Source organism: Gracilinanus agilis, chromosome 5 (genome assembly GCF_016433145.1).
Source record: "Gracilinanus agilis isolate LMUSP501 chromosome 5, AgileGrace, whole genome shotgun sequence".
Lineage (NCBI taxonomy): Eukaryota > Metazoa > Chordata > Mammalia > Didelphimorphia > Didelphidae > Gracilinanus > Gracilinanus agilis.
The window spans coordinates 68,506,683-68,522,601 of NC_058134.1; the positions used below are offsets into that span (position 1 = coordinate 68,506,683).

The window sequence follows — 15,919 nt, forward strand, 5'->3', positions numbered from 1 at the left end:
GAAAACCATAATGCCCAATATCACATGACAAGTGCATTGCTCAGGATCCCAAAACAAAGAAGCCTGAAAAGTGCTATAAGTGAAATCTATTTTTGAATCCTACCATGAATTTTTTTTAAAGCTACGATCTGTGGACTAGTTGTTAGGATTTTCAGAACCTTAGTTTCTTCATCTATAAAATGAGGATAATAATGCCTGCAGTTTCTCATAGGGTTATGGCAAGGAAAGTACTTGGGAAATGCTGAAATGTGAATCATTCTGTTTCTACTCTCAGATATTATGAAATCCTACAAAAGTCTAATCTACAATATTAGAACTTAGATGGTGAAGACTATAGTCTATACTCTATAGAAACTCTACCTCTGCAATTTCGGTTAGGCCAATTTGGCCTCAAAAGTATGTATTCACAGATCATTTGAAATCCTACATTGAATTTTTCCCACTATAGTTCCCCATCTGGGCTCCTTCCCCCATTAGTCCAAGTCCAAAATAAGAAAATAATTAATAGGGAAAATCTCAAATCCATTAAAACAATCTTCCTTTTATTACTTTGAATACTTCAGAGCTGGCTATATTGTCCTTCAGATACTTAGGCAGATGGTGTCAGTTATTTGTGTAACTGGGTGGACGTTAAAGGTCACTTCAGTGACCAGATGGCTTTTCTATGTTGCTAGCGTGTCAATTTCTACTTACAGAGGAGAGACACTGTGGGCGTACCTCATGGTCATTGTCATTCAGTCTCTTTGGTATGGACCCTTTTGCAAGAGGTCTGCCCCGAGGTGGAAAGAATCTCCTAACCAGGTTGGCCTGAAATTCCCCCTCTCCTCTCTCAAGTATCTCTCCAGTAGAATTGCTTCAGGGAGTCCAAAGTCTACGGACATCTAGCTTATGACAGCAAGAGACCAGGAAAAAGTGCTTACAAGCCTCACTTCCCCGCCTCTCCCACGTCTGTCCGTGTTTGCATGTGATATCCAGGGAACCAACGAGAGGTGGCTGACTAAACTTTTAGCTACTAATTCGCCGGGCTTACGGGACTGGATTTGGTGGCTTTACCCCCAAAACGCATCCTAGACGCTGACAACGCCAGGGTCAGGTGTCAAGGCAGCAGAGGGGTCCCGGGCAGCTCGGTCGCGACGCTCGGTCTTTGAGTTTACTGGAGAGCAGCCGGCAGAGGTAGGCTGGGAGCTTTCGAGCCGCTGCCTGTTAGATGTCCCGGGGCTCAAAATGCACCCAGGCCGTCCGATTACTAAAATGAATCAGAGTAGCCAGAAGTCACTCTCGGGTGAACTGCCGGGGTTCCCTGCTTCATTTTTGCTGCAGCAGGCTTACCTGTGGATCGGTTACTCCGAAAGCCAAGATCGCAGCCCCTATGTCAGGCGCCCCCAGTGCCGTACCGACTGCATTGAGGTGCCCCTGTCGCGATTGTTCCGGAGACTGGGCCGCCTGGTGGCCAGGTACCCCTGGGTCTTCCTGCTGCTGCCGATGCTGCTGTCTGCGGGCCTGGGAAGTGGCTTTATGTTCCTGAACAAACGCCGAACGGACAACATCGAGGAGCAGTTCACGCCCGTTGGGGGCCCGGCGAAGGGAGAGAGGAGCCTGGCCCAGGAGTATTTCCCTACCAACGACGCTGAGCGCTTTTCGGGATCCAGGCTCACCACGGAGGGCTCGTTCGCCTCGCTCCTCGTGGTCACCAACAACTCAGAGTCATTGTTGACTCAGTCGGTTTGGTGGCAGGTCCAGCTTCTGGACAGCAAAGTGAGGAGCATAAGTGTGAAGGATGCACAAGGAGTCTCCTTCAACTACACGAGCCTGTGCGCCCGGACGGGTTCAGAGTGCAGCTTCCCCAACCCGCTTCTGGCATTACCCAGTATCTCCATGCAGCTCACTTTCCCCCTCCTGGAGATAAATAAAAATCAACAAGTTTTTCTGGGCAACCTGGTCGGGGGCGTGGAGCTCGGCGCCGGCTCCGGAGATTCCCCGAACAGGACGCTGGAAAAGGCTAGGGCTCTGAAGCTGGCGTACTACCTGCGCGAGGATGCAGCATCAGACCGCGAAATGAGCCGCCAGTGGCTGAGCGCTTTCCTCCAGGAATTCCCACCCGAGTTGCAGAAACTGCCGCTGCCGGACTTGAAGGTACCTGTGGGGAGCGTGCGACTGGAGATGTGAGGCAAGGGCTAGGGACGGAACGTGGGATTTCACTGCTCCAGAGCCTTAGAGAGTTGCCTAGAGAACTGAGAGAGGCTAAGCGACTTGCCCAGAATCCAGGTCCTGCTGACTTCCAGTTAGTCCGAGACCCTTTCTGGGAGAACCGCTTTTTACGTGAGGGTTCGTGTCTATTGAAGTCAGTGACTCTTGCGGGCTGAGCTTTCCTTTGACCCTCCCCAGTCTTAACCGTTAGGATGGAAGCTAGCTCACAAACCTGTCTAGACTCATCACCAGAGTGAAAAATAGGGCTCTAGGTTTTACAGTTTGTTCAACTAAGACGGCATTTAGTTAGATTTTAGAATTGGGTACAGTAAATAAGAAGCCAGTTCCCTTCTTTCCTTCATTAGTATTAGCATGTTCATGTAGGAACTTTTTCTCATTTCAAAATTGACTTTGAAAACGCACTTTTCAGTTAATAGCCTTTTTCTTTTTAAAGCAAAGGAGGCGATTTATAGGGGAATGTAGGAGAAGACGATGGAGCTAGCAAATTTACATTTTTCTGTAGCAAAAAAAAAAAAAAGAATCTGTATATTTTAATGTCTCCTAGAATTGTTATATGTTATAAACTATAAACTAATGTATTTCAGCCCTTAGGTACAAATAAAAAAAAATAATTTGGTTGATTCTATTTTATGGCAGGTGTACTATTTTACATCGCTATCCAGACAGGAGGAATTTGAAGGAAACGTGAAAGAAGTAATTCCATTGTTTTCTGTCTCTTACTTTCTCATCATATTCTTTTCAATTATCTCATGTTACAGGTAACTGCTTGTTTTTTACATATGTAATTGAATATTATCTTCTATTTAGCTCTCATCGACATTTGCTTATGAGTAAGTGGAGATGCCTAAGAAATTGGTACAAGTTAGAACTGGCTCATCATATTAATTTTATCCATAGACTTAATGATCCTATTTTTGTTTTAATATGGTTTAATGTAATTTAATGAATTTATAAATTCATTCATATTAATAATTAATTTAATTTTAACAACAATCTTGTATTAAGAGAGCAATGAGATATTGAAACAAGTTATTGATACATTGAAAGTTAAATTTAAAATATTATAGGAAAAATCATTAAACCTTTTAAACTTTGTGCCCTAGTTGTACCAGAAATGAAAATTTATTTTTTCATTGTGAGAATCTTTGAAATTTCCTTTAAAATAATGCTAGACAATATAAAACACCTTGGAATCTGCTTGCTAAGACAAATCCAGGAATTACATGAACACAATTACAAAACACTTTCCACAAATAAAGTCAGATCTAAACAACTCAAAAAATATTGATTACTCATGGGTAGGCTGAGTTAATATAACAAAAATGACAATTCTACCTAAATTAATTTACTTAAGAGCCATACCAAACTATCAAAAAATTATAGAACTAGAAAAAAATTATAAAAATTTCATTGTGAGAATCTTTTTCTGATTATAAATTGCTTGATGTCTGTATTGTAAAGTATCTATTATTATGAACTTAAATATAAAAATATCCTTATTTGTTCTTGGAGGAGTGTATCTGTCTAAAATTATCATTTTTATCATTCCTTCAGGGATACAAGTTGTACTTATGCACACAAAATATTTGAATAAATTCAGTTTTTAAAATCCTTGTTGAATTGAGAAAAACAACTAATCCTGGTTGAACTGAGAAAAACAACTACATTTTGCTCTATTTGGTAACACCAAAAATTAGTTTGACTTAATTTTTTCTCATTTCAACCAGTTCTTTTAGCATCTTATAATCAATAAATGTTTAATAAGCACCTATTATATCAAAGCATGCCAAAGTTTTTGAGAGAGATCAAAAAGGAAAATAACTGTCCCTTCATTTAAAAAGCTTACAGTCCAGTAGGAGAAATTTTCAATTCAAATATTATAATGATCTACTTTTTTCATAGTTGAATGCACAGATATAGTAGAATAAAGGTGCTAAAAGAGTAAGAAGAGGAGAGGGTTAGGGAGAGTAATGAGTCAAAGATTATATTTTTCCAAGATTATATTGATTCCAAGATTATAAACCCAAGTATCTGGAAGGATGACACTATCTTCAATGGAAATAGGAAAGTTAGGAAGAAGGTTTGGTTTTAGAGAAAAAATACTGAGTTCTCTTTTGGGTATATTCTTTCTGAGATGCCTATAAAACATCCAAGTGGAAATGCCCTGCAGGCAGTTGATATTGTGGGATAAGGACTTGGGAGAACTGGATTTATAGAGCTGGGAGTCATTTGCATACAGATGACAGTTGAAAATATGGGAGTTTATGAAATCACCTTGAGAGGGAGTATCAAAAAAGATCCAGGACAGATTCTTGGACTACACTCAATTAGGAACATGAAATTTTTTTATGATTTGGCTACCCTTTCCCTCTAGCTTCAATTCCTCTGTTTTGTTTTTAATAGTCTTTATAAACTGCCCCAGACCAACCTTTTCCAATCTTACTATGTATTATTTCCCTTCCCATACTCTTTAAGATATGTTTTAGCCAAACAGGACTCCTTGCTGTCCCTTATACCTGAGTCCACATCTCATCTCTGGACCTTTGAAATGACTATTTCTCCATGCCTGAAATGCAATCTTAAAATCCTGATTTCCTTTAAAACTTTTCTCATGTGCCACTTTCTACACGAAATCTTTTTCCATCTTCTGCTACTACCCTCCACCACTAGAATTACCTCGTATTTGTTTTGCATAAATTTGTACATGTTGTCTCCTTTAATACAATACAGATTCTTTGAGGGCAGAAGTTGCTCCAATTGTACTCTTTGCATCCCCAGCACCAAGCACAACACTTGTAACGTAATAAGTACTTGATAAATGTCCAGCTAAGGAGAAACACAAGGAACAGCCAAATGGAAAGGAAGAAAATCAAAGGAGAGTAGTGTCACAAAAAAACCAGACAGGAGAGAAAATCCAAAAGGAGAGGAATCCGTGGTGTCAAATGCTGCAAAGAGGTTAAGAAAAATGAGGATTGAGAAAAGGTCTTTGGACAACACAATGGAAAATTGGCAAATTTGGAGAAAGCCGTTGCAATTATGCAATGAGCCCAGAAGTCAAGATGTAAGGGACTGAGCTGAAAGTGGACTGAGATGTAAGGAGAGCTGAAAGTGGGAGTGATTGTAGACAGTGTGTTGGCATAGGGGATAGAATGCTAGACTTAGAGTCAAAAAGAGCTCAGTCTTGCTTCAAATACTAACTGTATAACCATGGCAAGTCACTTAACCTTTGTCTGCCTCAGTTTCCTCATCTCTATAATGGGGATAATAGCGACACCTACTTTGTAGGATTGTTGTGAAAATCAAATGCAATGTTATATAAAATGCTTTGCATTTTAGTCTTATATAAATGTTAGCTATCATTAGATAGTCCTTTTTTCTAGAAGTTTGGTTATAAAACGCAGAAAAAGCTATAGTTAATAGAGTCAAGAAGCTTTTTTTGTTTTTGTTTTTTAGGATGGGGAAACCTGTGTATGTTTATAGACAGCAGGGAAGGAACTTAAGATTGAGCAGCTTAGAATGTATTTGTTAGGGAATGTTGACAGTACTGAGCACATGAATAGCATTGCCACCATGTAGAAGCCCAGCATCAAATTAACACTTTGCCTTGTCCCTGCCTAAAACCTAGATGCAAAGGCTTAGCCTTAGAGGGTAAGAAACCCGGGAACCTTTCAAAAGCCAATATCACAACCCCATTGTAGTGGTTGCCCAATTCTGATAATCTGGTCTCACTACCTTGGGGACAAATGGCATGCATGCCTGTAAGATCTCAACCCTTATCCTGATTCAGCAATTGATTTAGCCTCTTTCTTCACTAAGAAGCCTGAGATAATCCTTCAGGTTTTTTCCTTCATTCATCAAAACTCAGCATTTTTTATTGTCTCTTTACCTCAGATCACAGAAGAATGTCTCGATTCCTCTCTATTTATACCTTAATCTCATTCTTCCATGCCTCTTCTGGGACTTTTCTTTCTCCTTCACCTTCAGTTTTTCTCTCACCACAGGTTCCTTCCTATCTGTCTTTAGACATGTCCAATTATCTCCAATGCTTTTTTTTCCCTTTAAAAAATTCCTACCATTTGTTTTAGAATTGATGCCAGGTATGGATTCTAAGAAAGAGGAGCAGTAAGGGCTAGGCATTTGGTGTTAAATGACTTGCTGGGGGGTCACACACCTAGGAAGTATCTGAGGTCAGATTTGAACCCAGGACCTTTTATTTTCAGGCTTGACTCTCTACCTACTGAGCCACCTAACTGATCTTCCAATTCTTTTTAAAAGTTTTTCACAACTCTATCCTATTCAGCTACTATCCCACTTCTTGGCCCCTTTCACAACTGAGTTTCTTGACACTGCTTCCACCTCTTCAGTTTCTGCTCTTTCTCCGACCTTGGGCTTCTGTTCCCTTTGCTCTATTGAAATTTCTCTTTAAGGCCAGCAAACCCTTAATTATAGGTCAAGTGGCTTTCCTTCCAATTTTTCTTCCTTCTTGATCTCTCTGAATAATTCTCTATTCTCTACCATCCTCCTCCTATCATATACTTTTTCCCCCTTTGGCCCCAGACACACCATTCTCTTGTGATTCTTCTCTTGTTTCTCTCATTGTGCCTTTTAAATCTTTCACTGATTTATGAGTCCTTTCTCCATACAGTGAAGTATTTCCCAAGGTTCTCAATCATTGATCTTCTCTCTTGACAACACCATTCACTTCCTCCTCAGCTTCCAAGTAATGTTGCTTTCAATGGAAGACATTTTGAATAGACCCCACTAATGGCCTTCAAGCTAAGGCTGGATGACTACTTGTCAGGTATATCCCGGTGAGAATTGACTTGGACTACATGGCCAATGGGATCCCACCCAACTCTGAAATTCGATGTCTCTGTGACTTAATTTAGAATTCGGGGATCTACACTTTGGAGGATTTCAAAGGAGACCTATACTATTTATTTAGCACAAAATAAACCTAAATAGTTTCCTGTTGAAAGAGAATGTGAACCATGTTTATATTTATATTGAGAAGAAAAAGGTTTGCATTGCCTTTTGTATACTTCTTTGTTGAGGGAGGTATTAGCCTTCAGAAAACAAATTATTTGACCTTTTCAAACAAAGGACTTCTGTAAGTTAACAAGTTTAGTTAAAGTCACTACTCTGGATCTTACAAGTTTCCAACAAAACTTTTTTGAATTAGCTGAAATTAAGCAGATGGGTCATCATCTCAGCAATGATTCATTCTCTTCAAAATTTTCAGGTTGAACCTCATAATTAGCAAAATGTGGGTGGCAGCATTTGGTGTCATCTCATCTGGTTTAGCAGTATTGAGTGGCTTTGGTCTTCTGCTATATTGTGGGATGCCTTTTGTTGCTACAGTTTCCAATGCACCATTTCTTATTCTGGGTAAGTAAAATACAAATATGATTATAAATCCATTTCACTTAAATTTCAAGATCTGGGAAGGGAAAGTTGGTTAGGCTCCCTGGGTGAATGGTCCCTTAGAGGCTTTTCTCATCTAATTCTGAATCATGGACTATACTAACACAATAAAATATTTTTAAAAAGTTTTACCAGTAAATATAAATGCCAACAAAATAAATGCATTTAAGGCATAAAATGATTTATGTTGTTAAACTGTCTTCATTAAATAAGCATTTATTAAAGTTGTATACATACAAAACACATCTCTATATCTATTGATCTCTCTATCTTTATATATCATTTCATATATTTTTACATATTCATCTCATATCGATTTATATATTGGTCTCATCTGTCTACTGATCTGTTTAACTAGCCATCTATCTTTTATCTATCATGTATATGTCTGTCTATTTTTGTCTCAATGTTCTAGGCACTGGGGCTACAAAAACAGAAATGAAACAGTCTCTATATTCGAGGAGCTTATATTTCACTGGGGAGTGGAAGGGAAAACATGAATAGTCAATACAAAATAGTTACAAAGCAATTTTGGTAGAGAAGGTACTAACAACTTGGTGACTGGAAAAAGTGACTGAGCTGAACTTGGAAGGAAGTTAGAGATTCTTTGAGTTAAAGGGAATTCCCAGAGAGGTATTCCATGCCATCATAAGAAGGCAGGAGATGGATGATTGTGTATTAGAATTAGCAAATAGAGTATGCATAGAGTTAGTTATTTGCATACTAATAAAAAATAACTTGGGAGTTAGCTAGTGGCTCAGGGATAGAGAGCCAGGCCTGGAGACAAGAGGTCCTGGGTTCAAATTTGACCTCAGACACTTCCTAGCTGTGGACTCTGTGAAAGCCACTTAACTCCAGTTATCTTGCCTTTACCATTCTTCTGCCTTGGAACTAATACTCAATATTGATTCTAAGACAGAAGGCAAGGGTTTTAAAAAATTGTCTTGGTAAAATTTTTGGACAATATTCTACAAAAATGAAAAGCACTTAAAATATTCAATGACGATTTAAAAGTTCAATAATCTTATGTTTCTGTGTCTTCCACCTTGATTTTTCTCTTAAACAGTGAAGCATCTTAGAACCATAGATCTAGTAGAGGTTCAGGTTTTATTTATTCATTGTCATACTCAGATGAGAGAGTATAGACATGATGATGATGACAGTGATGATGGTAGTTAATATTTATAAAGTGCTTTATATTTTTCAAAGTGTTTTACAAATGTTATTTAATACTCATGAGAACCCTATGAAATTAGGTGCTATTGCTACTCCCATAATTACAGATGAAGAAACAGAGGCAAAGAAAGTTATTAGTAGTAGGTATATTAATAGTCCAAACATTTATGCAATGCTTACTGTATGCCAGGCACTATGCTAAGCACTTTACAATTATTATCTTGTTTGATTCTTATAATAGCCCTGAGAGGTAACTGCTGTTATTATCCCCTCTTACAGATGAAGAAACTGAGGCAAACAGGTTCAAGACTTGCCCCAAATCACATAGCTAAAAGCTATCTGAGGTCTTACATGAACTCAGGGCTTTCTGACTTTAAGCCTAGCAATCTCTCCACTTTTTTTTTTTTTTTAAACCCTTACCTTCCGTCTTGGAGTCAATACTGTGTATGGGCTCCAAGGCAGAAGAGTGGTAAGGGTAGGCAATGGGGGTTAAGTGACTTGCCCAGGGCCACACAGCTGGGAAATGTCTGAGGCCAGATTTGAACCTAGGACCTCCCGTCTCTAGGCCTGGCTCTCAATCCACTGAGCTACCCAGCTGCCCCCATTCTCTCCACTTTTTGATGATTATGGAATAGAATATGGGTGCCATCTTCCCACAGAAAGATTTTAGTCAGGTTGCAGAGATGGGATCATGAGATGAACCTGGATCTCTTGTGATGCTGCTTCAGCTTAAGACAGATATTCTTCCTGTTGATTGCTATGTAGGGGCATATAAGAGAATAAGGGCTCATACCATGTGAGTCACCCCTTCAATGTCCCTCTGGGTGTATATTTATTGCAATGAATTTATTTTTGTTTTCATTTCCCAATTGGGTTTGGTGTGAGAGGGAGATAAAATATATTTCTGTTCATTAAAAATTTTTTTAAATTGAGAAGTAGTGGTAGAGGTTACTATAAATGTAGAATTTTGTATGGTCTCTCAGGTGAGGTTACTATTGTTAGCTTTGCTTAGTTCTTTTACTTCGTTACAAGAGAGATCATAGGAAGTATAGATAATTCATAAATGTTTATAATATTAAAACAAAATACATCAATAATACTTTTAAAAAATTCCAGGTCAGCAGTACCAATATCCTGCCTACTGTTAGCATGTTGGTATTGCTGGTTTAGAACTTTTAAAAAAGTTGTTTCAAAAGCCATTGAACTCTGAAACCAGTTCACAGAAATAGGATGAAGCGTTTTCCCTTTACAAATGTCCTTATTTTTGATGCTTCTTTACTTTGGGTCCTTATTATCTTTGGTTAGAACACGTGAACCTATATTGCAGAAATTCTTAACCCTTTTTTTTGGTCAAAGTTCTCTTTGGCTGTCTAGTGAAGCCTATAGATCCCTGTCTCAGAATAATATGTTTATTGCCTACATTCATAATTTCATAATTGAAGGAAATGCAAAATTTTTGTTATGGGTCGGTGAAAAGAAAGATGTAATTTTTCCTTTCTTTAGATCACACATTTTCTGAAATCTCCTTGCATGTCCATGGACCCTAGGTCAGGAGCTTTGTTTCTCTGGGAAGAATATCGTAACTTGTGTTGTTCCAAAGCTTCCATGTTTCTTCATGAATTTCTTTGTGTCACATTTTGCCATATCCAATTTTGCTTTTTCTCATTAATTTTTTGTTTTCCCTTTTATAGCAGAACATTGAGGGCTGGCTTCTCCTGTTGTAGGGAAGTGCCCATATGTGGCTACATTAATTTCTTCCCACCTACCACAGTTCCTTCAGGCATCATTCAATAATGGAAAGATTTCAAAGAAGAGGGTCTTTCTATTTCCCCTCAAATAACACCAGAGAGAGGAACTACTTTTTCATATCTATGTAAGGCTTATCAGAAATATAAGCAAACAGACAATGATTTTCTGTTATGTAATAAATTCATTTTATACATTCAGGTATTACAACTCTTACTACCTATATCTAGTACAATAAATAGATGTTTTCCTGTTCATCTGACAGACAAGGGAATAGGATCATTTAGCTTGGAGAAGAGAAGACTTAGAGAAATTAAAGATGTCTAAGTATTTGAAGGACAATCATATGGAGTCGTTAAACTTGCTTTTGTTGGTCCCAGCTAATTGAATTAGGAACAATGGTTGGAAAGTGTAGTCTTGGTGCAATGAGAAGCTTACTAATGACTAGAATTATCTAAAAGTGGAATTATCTACTTCTAGAGGTACTGAATTCTTCCTTGCTTTAGATCTCCAAATGAAAACTGGATGACTACCTGGAAATGGTGTTAAGAAGTCTCTCTAGCCAGGTTGCACTAGATGAACTTTAGGGTGTCTTCCAGTTTAATTCCTGTGATTTCTTATTGGCTACACATCACAGCTAGTCCAGGTCCCTTAATTCCAATATATCAGATATTACAGTGGTTTTGCAAACTACTCTATTATTAGTCCTTAGATATCTATGGAAATTAGAGCCTCATGGCAGAATATCAGTACGTTTTCACAGGCTGATGGCACTCACAGTGGGGACTAACAAGAGACCCAGCACTAGTAGTACTTCAAATTCACCTGCCAAGTGACCAGGATAATAATGTTTTAATTTCTGTTTATGAGATTTCAAGCACCTTTGGGGAGGTTGACACAGTCCATGTAATGTAGAAACCAAGATCTTTAAGAATGTTTTCAGGATGTTAATGATGGCATCAGATTAAAGGGTAGATTTCCAGTTCAGCCTGTCAGAAAGAATACATCTTGTCATTGTTTTTTTTAAAATAGTAACTTTAAAAATTGTATTCACATTTTTTGTATTACCTTCATTTCCAAACATATCCTTTCTTCTTGTCCTTTTATTACACCTTTATTTTATTTACAATTTTATTACACATTATTATACAGAAGCACCATTTATTACAAAGAATGAAAAAGAAAGAGCAAAAACCACTTCAGTAGAATTGAACAACTTATCAACCAAATCTGACAGTAGACCCAGTGTACAGACACATACATAGTCTGCCTGCTAAGTCTGCTTTCCTACTCAAAGACTACTTCCTATTACAATAGTCTCCACCTCTTCAGAGAAGGGAAGAGAGTACAGTTTGTCATTATTAATAAATAAGCATTTTGAATCAATCTGTTTAACTTTGAACAAACTTTTCTAAACTTCAGGACTTTCCCTCTATTTTATAGGAGTCGGTGTTGATGACATGTTTATCATGATTTCTGCTTGGCAGAGGACCAAACTCATACATAGCCTTGAAGAGAGGATGGCTGAGACTTATGCAGAGGCAGCTGTGTCCATTACAATCACTACATTGACTGATGTCCTTGCTTTCTATGTTGGAATCATGACCTCTTTCAAATCTGTGCAAGCCTTTTGTGTCTATACAGGAACCACCTTGCTTTTTTGTTTTTTATATAACATTACCTGTTTTGGAGCATTCCTTGCCCTCAATGGTAAAATTGAAGTCTATCTGAACCGTTTCACCTTTCAACAGCAACAGGACAGCTATTCAGTTGTAAAGAAGATACTCTGCAAAAAAGGCTTTTACGTATCTCCAAATGGCGAAGAAGAAAGCCACTTAATGAATACATTCTTTAGAAAGTATTATGGTCCCCTGCTCACCAACATTTGGTCCAAAGTGTTTGTGGTGCTGCTCTATGCTGGGTACCTGGCTGCTAGTATCTATGGGTGTTTCCAAATCAAGGAAGGTATAGACCTTCGAAACCTGGCCAATGATAACTCTTATATTGTTCCTTATTATTCTATGGAAAAGGAATATTTTTCAGAATTTGGTCCTAGGATCATGGCTTTTGTCACTAAATCTGTGCCATATTGGGATGAAATTACTCGAAATAATTTTGACAAGTGTATGCAATCATTAGAAAATAATCAGTATATCAGTAAAACTTTTTCAGATTCTTGGCTAAGAACATATGAGAAATATTTGACAGTTATGCATCAAAATATAAATAATAGGACTACTTTTTTAGAAGAGTTAGACTCTTTTTTAAAAGCCTTTCCAGATTATGAGTATGATTTTCAAGTTAATACAACTCAAAGGGAAATAGTATCTTCACGGTACTTCATTCAATCAGTAAATGTCAGTACCGCAGTAGATGAAAAGATGATGTTAAACCAGTTAAGAAGTATTGCTGCACAATGTGAAATTCCTGTTGTGGTGTATCACCCAGCATTTATCTATTTCGATCAATATTCTGTGATAGTGGATAACACTATTCAAAATGTTGCTGTAGCAGCTGGTGCCATGCTGGTGATTTCCTTACTGTTCATTCCCAGTCCGCTGTGTTCTTTATGGGTGACCTTTGCCATCGCATCTGTAATTGTGGGAGTGGCAGGTTTCATGTCATATTGGAATGTCAATCTTGATTCCATATCCATGATCAACCTTATCATTTGTATTGGGTTTTCAGTAGACTTTTCTGCTCATATTTCCTATGCATTTGTTTCTAGTGATGCTATGAGTACAAACCAAAAAGTCATTGAGGCATTGGATCTTCTTGGCTACCCAGTGGTACAGGGTGCTTCTTCAACCATAATAGGAGTGGTTGCCTTAGCTGCAGCAAATGCTTACATCTTCAGGACCTTTTTCAAGATTATGTTTCTGGTTATCTTGTTTGGGGCTGCTCATGGCCTTATCTTCATTCCAGTATTTTTAACCTTTTTTGGAATTTGTAGCAGAGCCCATAAAGAGACTCCCCAAAGAGATCCTGACTGCCCTTAATTACAATGTTCTTTTAGAGGAGTTGGCAAAATGTATTTTTCTCTTAACCTGAAGTCCATATTTCCCAAGTGTGATTCAGGTCAGGATCATTCTTATGCTAAACTTTTAAATACCTCACTATATGACTACATATCTATATCTATGTCTATATCTATATCATCTATATCTATATCTATGTCTATATCTATATCTATGTCTATGTCTATGTCTATATCTATATCTATATAATCTATATCTATATCTATATAATCTATAACTATCTATCTATCTATCTATCTATCTATCTATCTATCTATGCCAGGACATGGCAGGGTTAAATGACTTACTCTTACAGTAGTATCCCCTATCCCTCCCCTTCTCATTTCCACTAGTGTACTTTTCCTTCCTTTCCTCTATAACCAATCACACCCTCTGTGATGGGTGCAGCATCCCAATTCCCAGCTGCATGCAAAATATGCTCATTTTCCTCTAATCAGCTCTGAGGCTTGATTGGTTCAGGTTACTTATGGCTTGGGCTGTTGATCACTTCCTGGTTTTTTGAGTCCAAAAGGGCTAGGCAAGCTCCAGCCTTACTCTCACATTTGACCAATGGATCACTATGAACATCTGAATGAACTCAAGATGTCCTTAGTGCCTGTTTCCTTGTTGAATATTCTTCTCCTGCTATGGCTAAGTAAATCACTTTTTGTTAACGATTGAATGACTTACCTAGCAGTGTATTATTTCCTTCCAAATTGAAACATAAATTACCAGTGGTCTGTCTGGGTCAGGCCTCTCCCATAACAACACCTTTCCTTTCCTACACTAAGCAGTAAGTCTTCCTTTTTGCCACAGAGATGAAATAGTTACTTCATATTTAGTCAACAATCATTTATCTTGTTCTGTAGAAACAAGACTGACTACATCCATCCCAAAATTGTCCTTTTCCTGTTGCTTGAAGCATGTTTCCAGGATCCTCATTTTCTCTACCTTTTCTCACCAACTAGGTACTCTTGTGACCAGAAGATGTTGTCTATCCAATTAATTTTATACACTTTCTCAGTAACTGCATTTCATGACAGGAGGACAGACATCATTTGAATGTCTAGGATCAATGAATATTCTGTTCTTTCCCATATAAGAATTTTTCTGTTCACTACTTCATGTAAGTACTTCTCTCAAGAGACTTAATGAGCATAGGCAGATGTTGTCATACTCTTAGGAAGTGGGTCAGGACTGCTACCCACGTGAAGAAGACCTCTTTGTTCTATTTTTCCGTGAGGAAAACAACAGGATATTCCACACTTTGCTGTAAATTTCCACAAGCCAGGACAAGAACCTGACAGCAGAGCATGTCCAAAGCATAGGCCTGGACACCTGGGGATCAAAACTTCTTTATGGACCTGCCAGAAGCATATGACATTGATGTGATTCTAATCATTGATAATTTCTGTTACCCATAGAGAGGGCTGGTGGAGAAACGACTCCCTTATTTTTTAAATTTATTTTTTACTTTATTGATTAATTATGAAAAATTTTCCATGGTTACATTATTCATATTCTTCCCTTCCCTCCTTTAACCCCCCTCCCATACATAGCCAATGTGCAGTTCCACTGGGTTTTACATGTGCCACTGATTGTCATGTGTCACCTATTTCCATATTATTGATATTTGCACTAGGATGATCGTTTAGTGTCTTCAACCCCAATCATATCCCTATTGGCCCATGTGGTCAAGCAATTGTTTTTCTTCTGTGTTTCTGCTCCCACAGTTCTTTCTCTGGATGTGGATAGCATTCTTTCCCATAAGTCCCTCAGAAATGTTTTGGATCATTACATTGCTGCTAGTAGAGAAGTCCATTACAATCAATTGTGCCACAGTGTATTTATCTCTGTGTATAAGGTTCTCCTGGTTCTGCTCCTTTCACTCTGCATCAATTCCTGGAGGAAACGACTCCCTTATGTAATGAAAATTAACCCTGGAGTTCACTCGACTGCCTCCCAAAGGATTTAATTTTTATTTAACAAGTTTATATGAAATAATATTATTTATACTTTTCAAAAAAATCCTCTAAGAAGGTTGATCTTCTACGATCCTCTAAGAAGTGGTGCATCCGAGCTTGTTCAACTATATTTTAATCTAAAGAAACTATGAGCAAATGTTACCTGAAAAAAGTAATTTTATTTCCTGTTTTCTACTATATGTTACACACTGTGAGAGAATAGAGGAGATCAGGACCACAAATGATTAATTGTGATAATTGAGTAAGCCACACTGACTCCATCTTGTCTCAGTTCTGGAATTAGCTTAGTTCCCTTTCTATTCAATTATTGCATTGTTTGAACCTAGCCCTATATGGCTGGGAAACTGGATCACCTGTATCTGC

General features: G+C 38.0%; 1 protein-coding gene across 1 annotated transcript; it reads left to right on the forward strand.

Moving 5' to 3' along the window:
- The first annotated feature begins 1,224 nt into the window (after positions 1-1,224).
- On the forward strand, positions 1,225-13,553 carry PTCHD3 (patched domain containing 3). The gene is made up of 4 exons (XM_044677723.1): positions 1,225-2,133; positions 2,845-2,966; positions 7,451-7,596; positions 11,998-13,553. Exons 1-4 carry the CDS (start codon positions 1,225-1,227, stop codon positions 13,551-13,553), a joined length of 2,733 nt encoding a protein of 910 aa, XP_044533658.1.
- Positions 13,554-15,919: the final 2,366 nt, after the last annotated feature.